Source organism: Dipodomys ordii, unplaced genomic scaffold (assembly GCF_000151885.1).
Source record: "Dipodomys ordii isolate 6190 unplaced genomic scaffold, Dord_2.0 Scaffold9, whole genome shotgun sequence".
Lineage (NCBI taxonomy): Eukaryota > Metazoa > Chordata > Mammalia > Rodentia > Heteromyidae > Dipodomys > Dipodomys ordii.
The window spans coordinates 17299543-17313941 of record NW_012267225.1 but is presented as its reverse complement, the minus strand read 5'-3'; the positions used below and the strand labels follow the sequence as shown (position 1 = coordinate 17313941).

The 14399-nt window shown below is 40.2% G+C and overlaps 1 protein-coding gene across 1 annotated transcript in view; it reads left to right on the top strand.

The window, feature by feature from the left end:
- Nucleotides 1-12811: 12811 nt before the first annotated feature.
- Nucleotides 12812-14399, top strand: part of Pcmtd1 (protein-L-isoaspartate (D-aspartate) O-methyltransferase domain containing 1) — a 58652-nt gene continuing 57064 nt past the window's right edge. Inside the window, exon 1 of the mRNA XM_013009348.1 lies at nt 12812-13231. Within this exon, the coding sequence (XP_012864802.1) occupies nt 12925-13231 (307 nt within the window). The 5' untranslated portion in view covers nt 12812-12924. The remainder of the gene's footprint in view (nt 13232-14399) is intronic.

Sequence of the window (14399 nt, the reverse complement as noted above, 5' to 3'; positions counted from 1 at the left end):
TAAGTGGTTAGGATTACAAGTGTGAGCCTCTGGTATTTGGTGAACATTTTTACTTTATTTTGCTTCCAAAATTTTTACAAAGGCACATACACACATACATATTTTAACCAAGACAGTTCAGGAACAGTATCTAGTATAAATTTGAACTTCTGTGGTCTAAATTATTATTTATACAGTAATGTTCTTTTTTTGTTCTTCCCTTTTTTGTGTGTATGTGTTGGGACTGAGACTTAAGGCTTCAGATTCTTGCTTAGTTTTTTTCACTCAAGGCTGGTGTTCTGCCACTTAAGCCATACCTCCATTTTCAGGTTTTAGGTTGTTGAACATAGAGTCTCATTGACTTTTCTTTCTTTTTTTTTCCCCCGTTTATTTTTTTGGGTCTGGTTGTGGGGCCTGAACTCTGGGCCTCGGCGCTGTCCCTCAGCTCTTCAGCTCAAGGCTAGCACTCTACCACTTGAGCCACAGCGCCACTTCCGGCTTTTATTCTTTTTTGCTTATGTGGTGCTGAGGAATCGAACCCAGGGCCTCATGCATGCAAGGCAAGCGCTCTACCACTGAGCCACCTTCCCAGTCCCTCTATTGCTTTTCTGTCCTGGGCCTGCTTTGAACTGTGGTCCTTAGATCTCAGACCTTCTGAGTAGCTAGGATTACAGGTATGAACCACTAGTGCCTGGCATTTTCTTTTTCTTCTTTTTTAACCTAGACACTCTCTCTCTCTCTCCCTCTCCCTCTCCCTTTCCCCCCCTCCCCTCTCTCCCCTCTCTTCTCTCTCTCCCCCCTCTCCCCCCTCTGCCCCACTCTTCACTCCCCCCTCTCCACTCTTCCCCCCCCCCTCTCGTTGGTCATGGGGCTTGAACTCAGGGCCTGGGTGCTGTTCCTCAGCTCTTCAGCTCAAGGCAAGCTCTCTACCACTTGAACCACAGCGCCACTTTCAGTTTTCCAGTGGTTTATTGGAGATAAGAGTCTCACCGAGTTTCCTGCCTGGGCTTGCTTTGAAGCAGGATCCTCAAATCTTAGCCTCCTGAGTAGCTAGGATTACAGGCATGAGCTAGGAAACAGTGGCTCACGCCTGTAATCCTAGCTAACCTAGACTCTCTTACTTGCTAAATGTATTTTGCTATTTAGGAAATTATTCTCTGTATATTTTTTATATTTCATGTGGTATATATACATAATCTTTATTCTAACCTTTATTTGCCAGTGTTACAATAATTCATGTACACATTTAGAAATGAAGGATATTACACAAGCTTGGGAGTCAAGTCATACCTCTTTTTTCTTTCTCCAGGCTTAAATTATCAGCTGTTTATCAGCTATGAGCCTCCATATTGCTAGTTAAGATGCTGCTAGTATGCCTTCTCTATTCATACTTTTTGATAGTGTTTACCTTCTGCTATCATAGATGGCTTATCAGTTCCCTTTCTTCTTCTCTCATACTCCCACAGTGGTTAAATGATTATTCTGATTCAGTCAACTATGGGTTTTCACTATTTTGACTATGTAAATAGCATGTCTTGTGTGCCTTCTTCCACCAAGAAGCATATTGTAAATGTATTTCCAGTCTTCAGCAATTTTGGTTTTTCCTTTTTCTTTTTGCCAGTCCTGGAGCTTGAACTCAGGGTCTGGGTGCTATCCCTGACCTTCTTTTGCTTAAGGTTAGCATATGCTGTCATTTGAGCCACAGTGCCACCTCTGCCTTTTTCTGTTTCTGTGGGACTGAGGAATTGAACCCAGGGCTTCATGCATGCTAGGCAAGCACTCTACCACTAAACCACATTCCTAGCCTTTGGCTTTTCTTTAATTTTTTCTTTCTCCTCCTCCTCCTCCTCTTCCTCGTCCTCCTCCTCCTTCTCCTCTTTTTTCTCTTCTCTTCTTCCTCCTCCTTCTTCCTCCCTCCTCCTCCTCCTTTTCTTCTTCTTTCTTCCTACTTTCTTCTCCCTCCCTCCTCCTCCTGCTCCTTCTGCTCCTCCCCCTCCTCCCTCCTCCTTTCTTCTTTCCTCCTCTTCCTCCTTTGTTCAAGGAATGTTCTGCCACTTGAGCCACTGCTCCACTTCTGGCTTTTTGGTGATTAATTGGAGATAAAGTCTCCTGGAGCTGGGCACTGGTGGCTCATGCATGTAATCCTAGGCTACTCAGGAAGCTGAGATCTGAGGATTGCAGTTCAAAGCCAGCCTGGGCAGGAAAGTCTGTGAGACTCTTACCTCAATTAACCACCAGAAAATGGGAAGTGGTGAGCACTGACCTTGAGTTTAAGAGCTCAGGGACAGCCCCCAAGCCCAGAGTTGAAGTCCCATGATGGATTAAAAAAAAAAAGTTTCATGGAGTTTCCTGAGCTGGCTTTGAAGTGTAATCCTCAGATCTCAGATCTCAGCTGGGATTACAGGTATGAGCCACAACCAGCTTATTTTTAAGAATTTTATTTTTATTTATTAAAGGTAATATACAGTTACTTAAGTCAGGTAATAAAAACATTTCTTTTTGGACAATGTCACTCATTCCTTCCCTCCAGTTTATCCTTCCCATTTCCTGGGGGGGGGGGGATTGTATAGTTCATTTTCAACATATTGTCTAGGAGTACCACTGCTGCATTTGTTCACACTTTGTCCCTCCATTTCTGTGGCAATCAGTGAAAGATAAAGTCAGGTTACTGAAATCCATCATCTCATCTACTTTTTTAAAAATATTTGAAGTATATAGTAATTAAAAACATTATTCTTACCATTGTTCCAATAGATAATAAGTATTCTTCTGATCTGACCCTTTGATCAACATCTCGTTTCTATGAACTCTTCTCCCTGCCTCCCACCCCAACATCAGATAATCATTATTCTGCTCTCTGTTTCTCTTAAATTCAACATTTTTAGATATAATGTATATGTGATATGTAGTATTTGTTTTCTTGTGCCTAGATTACTTCAGTTGGCAAAATGTCTTCTGGGCTCATCTATGTTATTGCAAATGATACCTTTGTAAAGCCTGAATAGTATTTCATCATATATTTATATACACCATGTCTTCTTTATTTGTTTTTCTAATAACGCACCCTTAGGTTCAATATTTTGTGAACAACAATACTGCAGTGTACACTACAGCGCAGAACAATTTTCAGTGTACTGATCCCAATTCCTTTGATGAATATATACTCATTACTTGATTGTATGGTAATTTTATTTTTTTGTTTTGGAAGAACCTCTATATTTTTTCTCTATTAGTGGTTATGTTGATTTAGGTTTCTATCAATAATGCACAGAGGTTTCTTTTTTCTATAACTTCATTAGTACTAGTTAGCCTTTCATCCTTTTTTGGATAATAATCATTTTAATAGATAAGGTAATATTCATTTAGTTTGGAGACAGTTTTGATATGTAGCCCAGAATGGCCTCAAACTTGAACAATCTTCCTGTTTCAGCTTCCTGAGTGCTGAGATTATAAATTGTAACAATGTGGCACCACGGATCGTTTCATTTGCCTTACTAGTCTTCATTTTATTTATTTTGCTCTGATTTTTTTTTTGTTTTTTGGTTGGTCATGGGCCTTGAACTCAGGGCCTGAGTGCTGTACCTGAGCTCTTCAGCTCACGGCAAGTGCTCTACCACTTGAGCCACAGCACTACTTCCAGTTTTCTGGTGGTTAATTGGAGATAAGAGTGTTAGGGACTTTCCTGCCTGGGCTGGCTTTGAACTGTGATCCTCAGATCTCAGCTTCCTAAGTAGCTAGGATTATAGGCATGAGCTTCAGGTGCCCAGCTACTCTGATTTTATTTCCTTCCTTATGCTACTTTTTTTTTTTTTTTGGGTCTGGTCATGGGGCCTGAACTCTGGGCCTGGGCACTGTCCCTCAGCTCTTCAGCTCAAGGCTAGCCTCTACCACTTGAGCCACAGCGCCACTTCCGGCTTTTTTCTTTTTGCTTATGTGGTGCTGAGGAATTGAACCGAGAGCCTCATGCATGCAAGGCAAGTGCTCTACCACTGAGCCACCTTCCCAGCCCCTTCAGTACTTTTTATATTAAAGTTACCTACTCCTTGACTTGTTAGACTTCTGTCCACATTTGATCCCCTTATGGGTCATATTTTCTTTTTGTTTTAAATATGGGGTTCTTTCTCTTTGATTTCAAGATTCTGTCTTGGTTTTACGATTTGACTTTCATTTGTATCCAGTTTTTAATTGATCTTGATTAAAATCCATTAAGAGTCCCAAATCTGTATTGTTATGCCATTTCAAAGATTTTGAGAATTTTCAAACAGCATTTCTTTAAGCTTTCTGAACCCTTGGTTTTTTTTCCCTTTCTGGTACCTCTGTAATTTATTTTAAAAATCTTTTTTAATTTTTTTCTTTAAATTTAAAATTTCTTTTCTTTAATTTTTCTTTCTTTCTTTTTTTTTTTCTGGGACAGGGACAGGGACTTGAACTCAGTTGGCTTCATGCTCTTGCTCAGCTTTTTCATGGCTGGTAGTACTTCTTGAGCCTCCATTCCAAGCCCTACTTGAGCTTCTTTTGGAGACACAGTCTCATGTCTTTTCTGCCTGGGCTGCGTGGACTAGATTTGAACCATAACCTTCAGATCTCAGACTCCTCTAAGTATCTGTAATTACAGGCATAAGCCACTGGCACTTGGCTTCTAATAGGCTAATTTTAAGTGACCTGTTTTGAGTTTGCTAATTCTTTTGCAAGACCATATCTCATATTGAGTGTTTTAGTTTTGTCTTGGAGTGGGGTTGTATCCTGGTCCTGTTGTTATGATGAGTCTGCAGTGAAGGTCACAGTTAGGTCCTTTATGCTGGGCTTTTGTCCATGGGTGACCTGGACTATGTTCAGGATCTTCGTGTGCGTGAGGCTGGCGGTAGGATAGGGATCTGCTTCAGTGTTTGTGGACCAGGGGCCTGGTGCTAGGAACACTTAAGAGCTAACTTCTTGTTGGTAGGCTCCCCTTGGATTAGTGGGTAGCTCTATGGGCTTGCCATATTGTCACAGTGTATGTGATTGAGATGGGCTAAAACTGAGACATAGTTGTTTTGAGTCTGTAGCCAAGACTAAGATGTTACCTTACTCCAGGATCATGGATAGGTGTGCCTTCCATTGGTTGTTCGTTGGCCTGGTCTCAGATTGCAGTTGAAGGGCTGGAGCCAATTTATAGGGTTGTTTCAAGATCCATAATGTAACAGCCTGCAGACACTATAGAATAAGCCTTCCTCTCAGTCCTGGAGCAGGCAGACTTGTTTTCTGTTCAGAGTCAAGAGTGGCCAGGACAAGCCTGGGCTCATTTGAAGATGCATTGAAAGATAGGATGACAAGCCTGCCACAGAAAAATAGATTTGTGCAGCTTCTAGCAGAATCCTTCTGGTTACCCACAGCTTCGTGTGTGTGTTTGTGTGTGTGTGTGTGTCTGTGTGTGTGTGTGTGTCACAGCTTGGTGTGTGTGTGTGTGTGTGTGGTGGGGGAGAAGTGGGGGAGATGTGAGGTGTGGAATTGAGCTGCAAAGGCTAATTCACAGAGTCTGCTGTGATCCTGATATTAATTGGTCCAACCCAGTAGCATCAGTGGACTAGACTCACAGTAGTTTCCTATGTGGGCAGGATTGTTCACAGACTATGAGGGGCTGAAACTGGCATTCTGGGCACTTGTAACTGCTGTGGATTAACAAGCCTGTTTAGATGTATTTTAGCATGTCCTACAAAGGCAAGATTTGGAATTTCCCAAGATATGGCACAGGGCTAGAGCTAAGGCAGGATCTTGAATCTTCTTCTTCTTTTTTTTTTTTTTTTTGGTCGGTTGTTGGGCTTGAACTCTGGGCCTGGGCACTATCCCTCAGCTCTTCAGCTCAAGGCAAGTGCTCTACCACTTGAGCCACAACACTACTTCTGGTTTTCTGAGTGGTTTATTGGAGATAAGAGTCTCATGGACTTTCCTGCCCAGGCTGGCTTTGAACCACAGTCCTCAGATCTCGGCCTCCTGAGTAGCTAGGATTACAGGCGTGAGCCACTGACTCCCAGCCTCTTGAATCTTCTTTTTAGCAGAGGATGACAGGCCTGTCTTCATGGCACTGATAGTACAAGCCTCCCTCTGGGTTCTTATGGGAGCAGTCAGTACTAGACTGGGAAATAGGAAAGAGAGCAGGAACTGTTACAGGACCATTGCTGTGACTAATGTGCATGATTCCTCCTTGGCCTCTTGGCAGATGGTTTTATTTTATTTTATTTTTTGGGTCCGGTCGTGGGGCCTGAACTCTGGGCCTGGGCGCTGTCCCTCAGCTCTTCAGCTCAAGGCTAGCGTTCTACCACTTGAGCCATAGCGCCACTTCCGGCTTTTTTTCTTTTTGCTTATGTGGTACTGAGGAACCGAACCCAGGGCCTCAGGCATGCAAGGCAAGCGCTCTACCACTGAGCCACCTTCCCAGCCCCCTTGGCAGATGGTTTTAGTAGCAAGTTTAAAGGTTAAATTAGGCTGTAGTGATACCCTTTGAGGAGCAGGTTTATTTCTGCAGCTGAACTCCGGAACAGGATCAGTGGGTCTAAGATCAGGACAGTATCTCTCTCATTGTTTAAATGCCTTCACTAGGTTTGTCTGCAGGAAGTGTGTGTGGTCTGCTGTTCTACCTATTTTCTTTCAATTTTAGGCTCATTGTGCACTACTTTCTATCTTTGGTACTTATCTTTACTATACTATTTGTACTACCTTGTGGGAGTGTGTTGCCTCTTGCCTCCTTGTGTTTGCACATGCTGTTTCTGAATCTTCCTGCCTTCTCTGCTTACCAAGCTTTCCTCTAGGAAAATTTCCAACCCCTTTATTCTCATCTCCACCATGTCCAGATTATGTGTCCTGTAGCACCTTTGTATAACTTTTAACTATTCATCTGAATTTGTTCCAATTCTTCTCCAGATGCAATCTGGGTGTTCTTCGTCCCCTGAGATCTTTTGAAGGCTTTGAGAGCTCTGATTTTCTGCTTTAATATTTGAAAACATATCATGACTTGGAGATGTTAGAGTTAGGCACACTACTATAAACTTATAAGACAGTGCTACAAAAATGGTAGCAATTCTTTTAAAATTTCTAGCTTTCTTTTATTTTTTATACTTTTTTTTTTTTTTGCCAGTTCTGGGGCTTGAATTCAGGATCTGGGCACTGTTCTTGAGTTTCTTTTGCTCAAGGCTAGCACTGTTTTTTCTTTTTTTTTGTCAGTTGTCGGGCTTGAACTCTGGGTCTGGATGCTGACCCTCAGCTCTTCAGCTCAAGGCTAGCACTCTACCACTTGAGCCACAGCTCCACTTCCGGCTTTTTCTGCTCATGTGGTGCTGAGGAATTGAACCCAGGGCCTCATGCATGCAAGGCAAGCACTCCTACCACTGAGCCACCTTCCCAGACCAAGGCTGTCACTCTTATCATTTGGCCCACAGTGCCACTTAGGGCTTTTTCTGTTTATGTGGCACTTAGGAATCGAGCCCAGGATTTCATGCATGCTGGGTGAGCACTCTAGCATTAAGCCACCATCCCAGCCTGCCTAGCTAAATTTCTACTGGAGTTTTCATTGACTGAATGTCACTGTCAGTTGAATTGTCAGATTAAGTCCCAGAACTCATCTTCCTTCATCTTCATAATTTGGCATATAGAGGACAATTTACTTTGAATGGATATACCTTTTTATTTAAATTAAAATTGAACATTCTGCCTCTAGATATAACCTCCTTCACTAAATTGTCAGGGAGAAATATCTTAGCACTTTTTGTGTTTACTCTAACAGCTTTCTAGTATCTTTTTTCATGCTTGAACTCAGCGCCTGGGTGTTGTGCTGTCCTTAAACTCTTTTGCTCAAGGCTACCACTTTAAGCCACAGTGCCACTTTCATTTTCTTGAGTGGTTAAATTGGAGATAAGAGTCACACTGGGATTTTTCTGCCCAGGCTAGCTTTGAACTACAATTCTCAGATCTTAGCCTCCTAAATAGCTAGGATTGTAGGCCTGAGCCACTGGTACTTGGGTGCTTTCCCATACCTTATGATGCTACTTCCCTAGAACTGACTGTCTTCTAGAAAAGTGTTCTGTATAGGTTTAGCTTTTTTCTGAATAGTTGCTGAGGGTAAATACTTGTATTTATTAGTTAATTTTTTTGTACTGGTTAGGCTCAAATTCAGGGCCTGGGTGTTCTTCCTGAGCTTTTTTTGCTCAAGGCAAGCACACTACACAGTTCCATTTCTGAGTTTTTTGGTGGTTAATTGGAGATAAGATTCTTGTGGACTTTCCTGCCTGGGCTAGCTTCTAATTGTGATCCTCAGAACTCAGCCTCTATTGTAGCTAGGGATGCACTGGCTTCTGAATGTCTCTTTCATATGAAGAAGCTTGCTCTCCCCAATCACTTCAAAATACAAAAATGTAGTATGAACTGTACTTCCTCATTATTCATATCATTACACTGTTACAAGTATATGAGTTTAAAACGTATCAAGTAGCCAGGAGACAGTGGCTCATGCCTGTAATCCTAGCTACTCAGGAGGCTGAGATTTGAGGATTACAGTTCAAAGCCAGCCCAGGCAGAAAAGTCTGTGAGACTTTTCAGTAAACCACCAGAAAACTGGAAATGGCAATGTGGCTCAAGTGGTAGAGTGCTAGCCTTGAGCTGAAGAGCTGAGGGACAGTACCCAAGCCCAGAGTTCAAGCCCCACAACTGACAAAAAAATACACACACACAGAGTACACACACACACAAAGTACACACACACACACACACACACACACACACACACACACACGCATTTTAGAATTCTGTTAAGAAGTCCCTCCTTATCTAAAACTCCCAGGGTATGACTGAAATGACTGAAATCTTTGATAGTTATGAACCCTATGCACTTGAGCCAAAAAACTGAAACTTAGAATGCTCTGAATTAGAAGTACTCTTCATAATAATATGATACCATCACTGGAAAATTCCACCAGTGAAAAGGCAAGCACCCCATACTGAGTTGGAGGCCCAAGTCTGTATCCTTGCATTTAGTAGGTTGAGGTGGGAGGATCAAGAATTTGAGAAGAGCTTTGGCTGCATAGCAAGACCCGTTCTCAAAAAAGCTGGTCACTCTAAAAATAATATATAAAATTACATTCAGGCTGTGAATAAGATATGATAGTGTATATAAAACTTGGGTGAATTTGATGCTTACACTGCATTGTGTATATGCAGATATTCCAAAATCTGAAAAAATTATGAAATGCCTGGTACCAGCCATTCCAGATAATAATACGGAGCCTTTACATACTGTTTTTTCTTATTCATATGTATCTTTGATATCTTGTAAATTATAAATTTACAACTTGCAAATTAGGCATAGAAAGATTAGCAACAGTAATAGTAAATTAGAAAATTATTACAATGTACTATTAAGTTGTCTGTGGTCTCTTATTAAAGTTTTTTATATTGTACTATTACATCTAAGTTATCAAGTTGGGGAGGGTGAATGAAGTAGATATTATGACATAGCATTAGTCTAATAAATTAGGTTTGCTGAAACTCAGGCACCTCCATAGGCCACCACTTAATTTGGTAACCACAATGGTTACTAAGGGACTCTTAAGAAGGTAGAATATAAAGTGTGAACATGCTGGACAGAGGGATGATTTATATCCTGGGTGAGATGGAGCAAGCTGTTGAAAAGTTGATCATGTTATTTTAAAAGATGTGTGTATAAAAGTTAGTAATTGCTTATTTTTGGCATTCTTAATTTAGTATTTTCAGACCATGGCTGACTGTGGTAACTGAAATCATAAGAAATGAATCCACGCTAAGGGAAGATGGATAAAGGAAGATGGCTGTACTCCAGTTCCAGAAAAGCATTTCACACTACTTTCCTCCTGCATACCCTGGCAGCTTTCTTTTTGTTCACATGGATTTATTTGTCTCTGCTTGATGTTTGGCACATCAAGTTTCACATTCTTGCAATGCTCCTTACTGTGTGATGCTTTTTCCAACTTTCTGTATACCTAGAATCAAGTCAATTGCTACAATTCTGAAATAGGTCTTCCCATGTACTGATTACAACACAGACCATCCATTTTCTAAAATGGAAGTAGTGCTGGGCACTGGTGTAATCTTATTTATTTGGGCTAAAATCTGAGGATTGTGCTTTGAAGCTAGCCTAGGCAGGAAAGCCAGGAAGACTCCTATCTCCAATTAACCACCAAAAGACCAGAGATGGAGCTTTCATTCAAATGATAGAGCATCAGCTTTGAGTGAAAAACTCCGAGGATAGCTAGTTACTTCGGTCCCAAGTTCAAGCCCCAATACCAAAGAAAAAGAAAAACACCCCACCAAATTGGCTTGTTCCCTTTGCTGTTAAAATCCTGACTAGCTATCTGTTGCCTATAATAGATGTTCTTAGAGTAGGCTCCCAAGCTTCTAAGAGCTCAGAAACCTTCTGAGGTTGCATGTAAAATTACTGATTTGTTCAGCTTCATAGGAAGCAGTGGATACATAAATTTGTTGAGACTCTCTAGGCAAAACAGAGGAGGGAGATTGGGAAGGTGGGAAGAAGGGAATGGAGGTGAATATGTGTCACTGGCTTACAGGGTAAAGTTTGGTATGGTGCTGGAAAAATGCTCAACTACAGGTAATTTCCCAAAAACTTTCATTTCTCTTGTGAAACAGCACTGTTTCTTCAACCTAAAGTTCTTTCTATAACTCCTTTAAGCTGTTTTACATGGTATGTGCCTTTAAGGATGCTATTTTCCTTACCTGGATCCATATCTGTTTTAGGCCTATGCAGTGTAGAACCCATGCCTTCATACATTTAAAGAGTGGGCCTGTTGATGTCTTTTTTTGTCATTGTTTGTTTATTTACTGGGTTTGCACTTGAGGACTTGGTCTTGCTTGAATTATTTGCTTGGTTGATATACCATACCTCTGAGCCATGGCTCAAGTCTAACATTTTGCTGGCCTTTTTTTTTTTGTTTTTGTTTTTGTTGTTGTTCTTTTGAGTTGGCATCTCAGACTTTTCTCCCTGGATGGCTTGGAACCTCACTCCTCTGAATCTTAGACTCATGAGTAAGCTAGGCAGGCATTCGTATTTGACAGTGCAACCATCATATTTAGAAGACTCAGTAATTGTGGTAGTTCTTATTTCTTTGGTTGTTCCTTTGCCTCTTAACCAGAATGTGGGCTATATAATAAGGATAACATTTGTTATTTTTTGACTTTTTAAAATTTATTTTTATTGTTATTATAAAGTTATATACAAAGACATTTGTTACTTTTGCTGTGGTAATTTTGAATAGGTTGGATTTCGAGAGGAACTTGGATCAGGTTCTTCATAGGTTTTAGAATCAACAAAGGGGGGGATTATTGTTTTTCATATTAGTAAATTGTGGCACTTAGAGTAAAGTGTTTGATAAATTGTCTATGATCAAAATCCGTTACATTGTTTGACAAATGCCACACTGCTGAGAGACTGTCCTCAGACTACTATAGCTATTTTAATTTTTCCTTTGGGGCTATTTACTCTTTGAGTACCAGATGAACATGTTGATTTGTGTTTGGAGACTATGTAATTTTGAAAATGTTGTAGTATACTTAGCATTTAGATTCTTTAGCTATAACAGTTGGTTAAACCTAAGATCTGTTGAAGGGACAGCATGTGAAGATCTTTTCATTGCATTATTGGGACAAAATATATTCATTGCTGAGAAGGGCCCTGTAATGTGTATTTTTTAAATTAATGTTTTTATTGTTTAATTTTTCGTTAAAAGTGAGGAATGGAGCCATCCAGCATTATATAAGTGAGCTTCAATAAGTTGCATATCAGTGATATGTGAGTTCATTGTGCTTCCTTTTCTTAGGAACATCTCTAGGGGAAATCATAGAAGGGGACACTAAATAATGGGACAATCCTGCTAAGAGAGCTTTCTCAGTAGCACTAAAGCATCTTGGTCCAGGGATCTGAAGACAGTTCAGACCCTGAGTTTATCTTCTCAAAAGTCAAGAGTGGGAGTCAGCCTTTCCAGATTAAAAGTCATGCCTGTAAACCTCTGTAGGTTGAGATCTGATGATCAGGGTTTGAAGTCAGCCTTGCGTAGGAAAGTCTCTGAGACTCTCTTAACTTCAGTTAACCAGCAGAAAGTGGCTCAAGTGGTAGAGCGCTAGCAGGGAGCAGGCCTTGAGTTCAAGCCCCAGGACTGGTGTATGTGTGCACCCCTCCCCCTCCCCCATCACACCTTGTTCTTTCTCTTTGGATTTCTTAATTCAGTAACCAATATATGAATTTACTTACTGGTTATCTGAGTAAGCCTTACATTGTGTATTCACTATTATAGATTGAAATTATTTAGTTTGTCAAGATCCACTGAGGTTTCCATCCAAAGATAATAAGTTTTATCTGTTGAACAAGAACATTTTTAATAAGTAAGCCATGTGAACTAGTGATTATGAGCATGTTTCTGAATCTGAGAGACCCAGGGCTATAGTGTCACTGTCCAGATCAGTGTTGTCCATTGTGGTAGCCACCTGTTTCATGTAGTTGTGAAGCTGTGTGTGTCTAAATGGAATGATTGAATTATAAATTGCATTTAATAAATGCATTTAATTGAAGTCTAGGTTACTAATGGGTCTACAGTACTACTTGTCTGTGTCTCAATTTACCCATTGTACAGATAGAATCATGTAAATTAACTTTTGTGGTTGTTGTAAAAATTAAATAAATAAGTAATTTATCATTGTGCCTTGATCAGTATGTGTTCTTGGGAAATGATGGTTAATTTATAATGACATATTTAAGGAATGGGACAAAATTGCCTCTTGAACATTAAACTTGTTTATTTTTATTCTTTTCTTCTAGGTTTAATTTATTTTTGGAACCAAGTGCAATACTAAAAAGAAAATAAACCACACTACATTATTGGAAGCCATTTCTTCTTGTTACATTAAAGTTTATGATTTGATTTGAATACTATCATGGGAGGAGCTGTGAGTGCTGGGGAAGATAATGATGATTTAATTGATAACCTTAAAGAAGCTCAGTATATCCGAACTGAGAGAGTAGAGCAAGCCTTCAGAGCCATTGATCGTGGTGATTATTATTTGGAAGGCTACAGAGACAATGCTTACAAAGACTTAGCCTGGAAGCATGGAAACATACACTTGTCAGCACCTTGCATTTATTCTGAAGTTATGGAAGCACTGAAACTTCAACCGGGATTGTCTTTTCTTAACCTGGGAAGTGGAACCGGATATTTAAGTACAATGGTGGGATTAATTTTAGGTAATTTTATTTTTGTAAAATCCTATTTTAAACAGTAAGCTGAGTTTGTATTACTCTTCATGATTAATAGGATTTGTGACTTTGTGTTCAGTATGTTTGATTGTATATACTCAAAGTAGTTATATTCCTTACCTAAATGTGGAAACATGGAGTAAAAGTAATCTTATTTCTGGTCCTGATCCTGATAGTAATCTCCTGTCCAATTGTAGACTTTCAGTAGCTCTAGGAAAACTACATGCAGGAACTCTCTGTCATTGTACTTTAAATTGAACAACAAATAGAAACTTAAGAATTATTAGTCTATTTTGGTTAAAATGTTCTGTTTTCTGACATATAAAGGCTGGTAGATATTTCAGTGTCCAATCTGTCTGTCTGTCTGTATGTATGTATGTCTGTATCTCTCTCTCTCTCTAGTACTCTATCTATCTATCTATCTATCTATCTATCTATCTATCTATCTATCTATCTATCTATCTATCTATCTATCTATCTATCTAGTACTGGCAGTTGGACCCATGATCTTTCACAAGCAATCTACCACTTAATCCACATTCCTTGTCCATGTGGCCATTTTATTTTATTGTATTTATTTGTTCATTCATTTATGTTTTTTGTGTTATTGCTACATCTCAAACTCAGGGCCTGGTGCTCTTAGTTTTCATATTGGTGGTCATAGCTGTGTGTTTAATGTGTCATTTTTTGATGGTTAATTGAAGATAGACTCTTGGAGACTTCTCTGTCTGGGCTAACTTTGAACTGAGATCCTTCTGGTCAGTCTCCTGAGTTTTTTTTTTTGCCAGTCATGGGGCCTGAACTCTGGGCCTGGGCACTGTCCCTCAACTCTTCAGCTCAAGGCTAGAGCTCTACCACTTGAGCCACAGCACCACTTCCAGCTTTTTCTGCTTATGTGGTGCTGAGGAATCGAACACAGGGCCTCATGCATGCAAGGCAAGCATTCTACCACTGAGCTACCTTCCCAGCCCAGTCTCCTGAGTTTTTAATACTACAATTGTGAGCCATTGGTGCTTGGGTTCTCAGAGTATATTTTAAATATTAAGAGAATTGTGTCTAGCTGGGCGCTGGTGGCTCATGCCTGTAATCCTAGCTACTCAGGAGGCTGAGATCTGAGGATCGCAGTTCAAAGCCAGCCTGGGCAGGAGAGACCGTG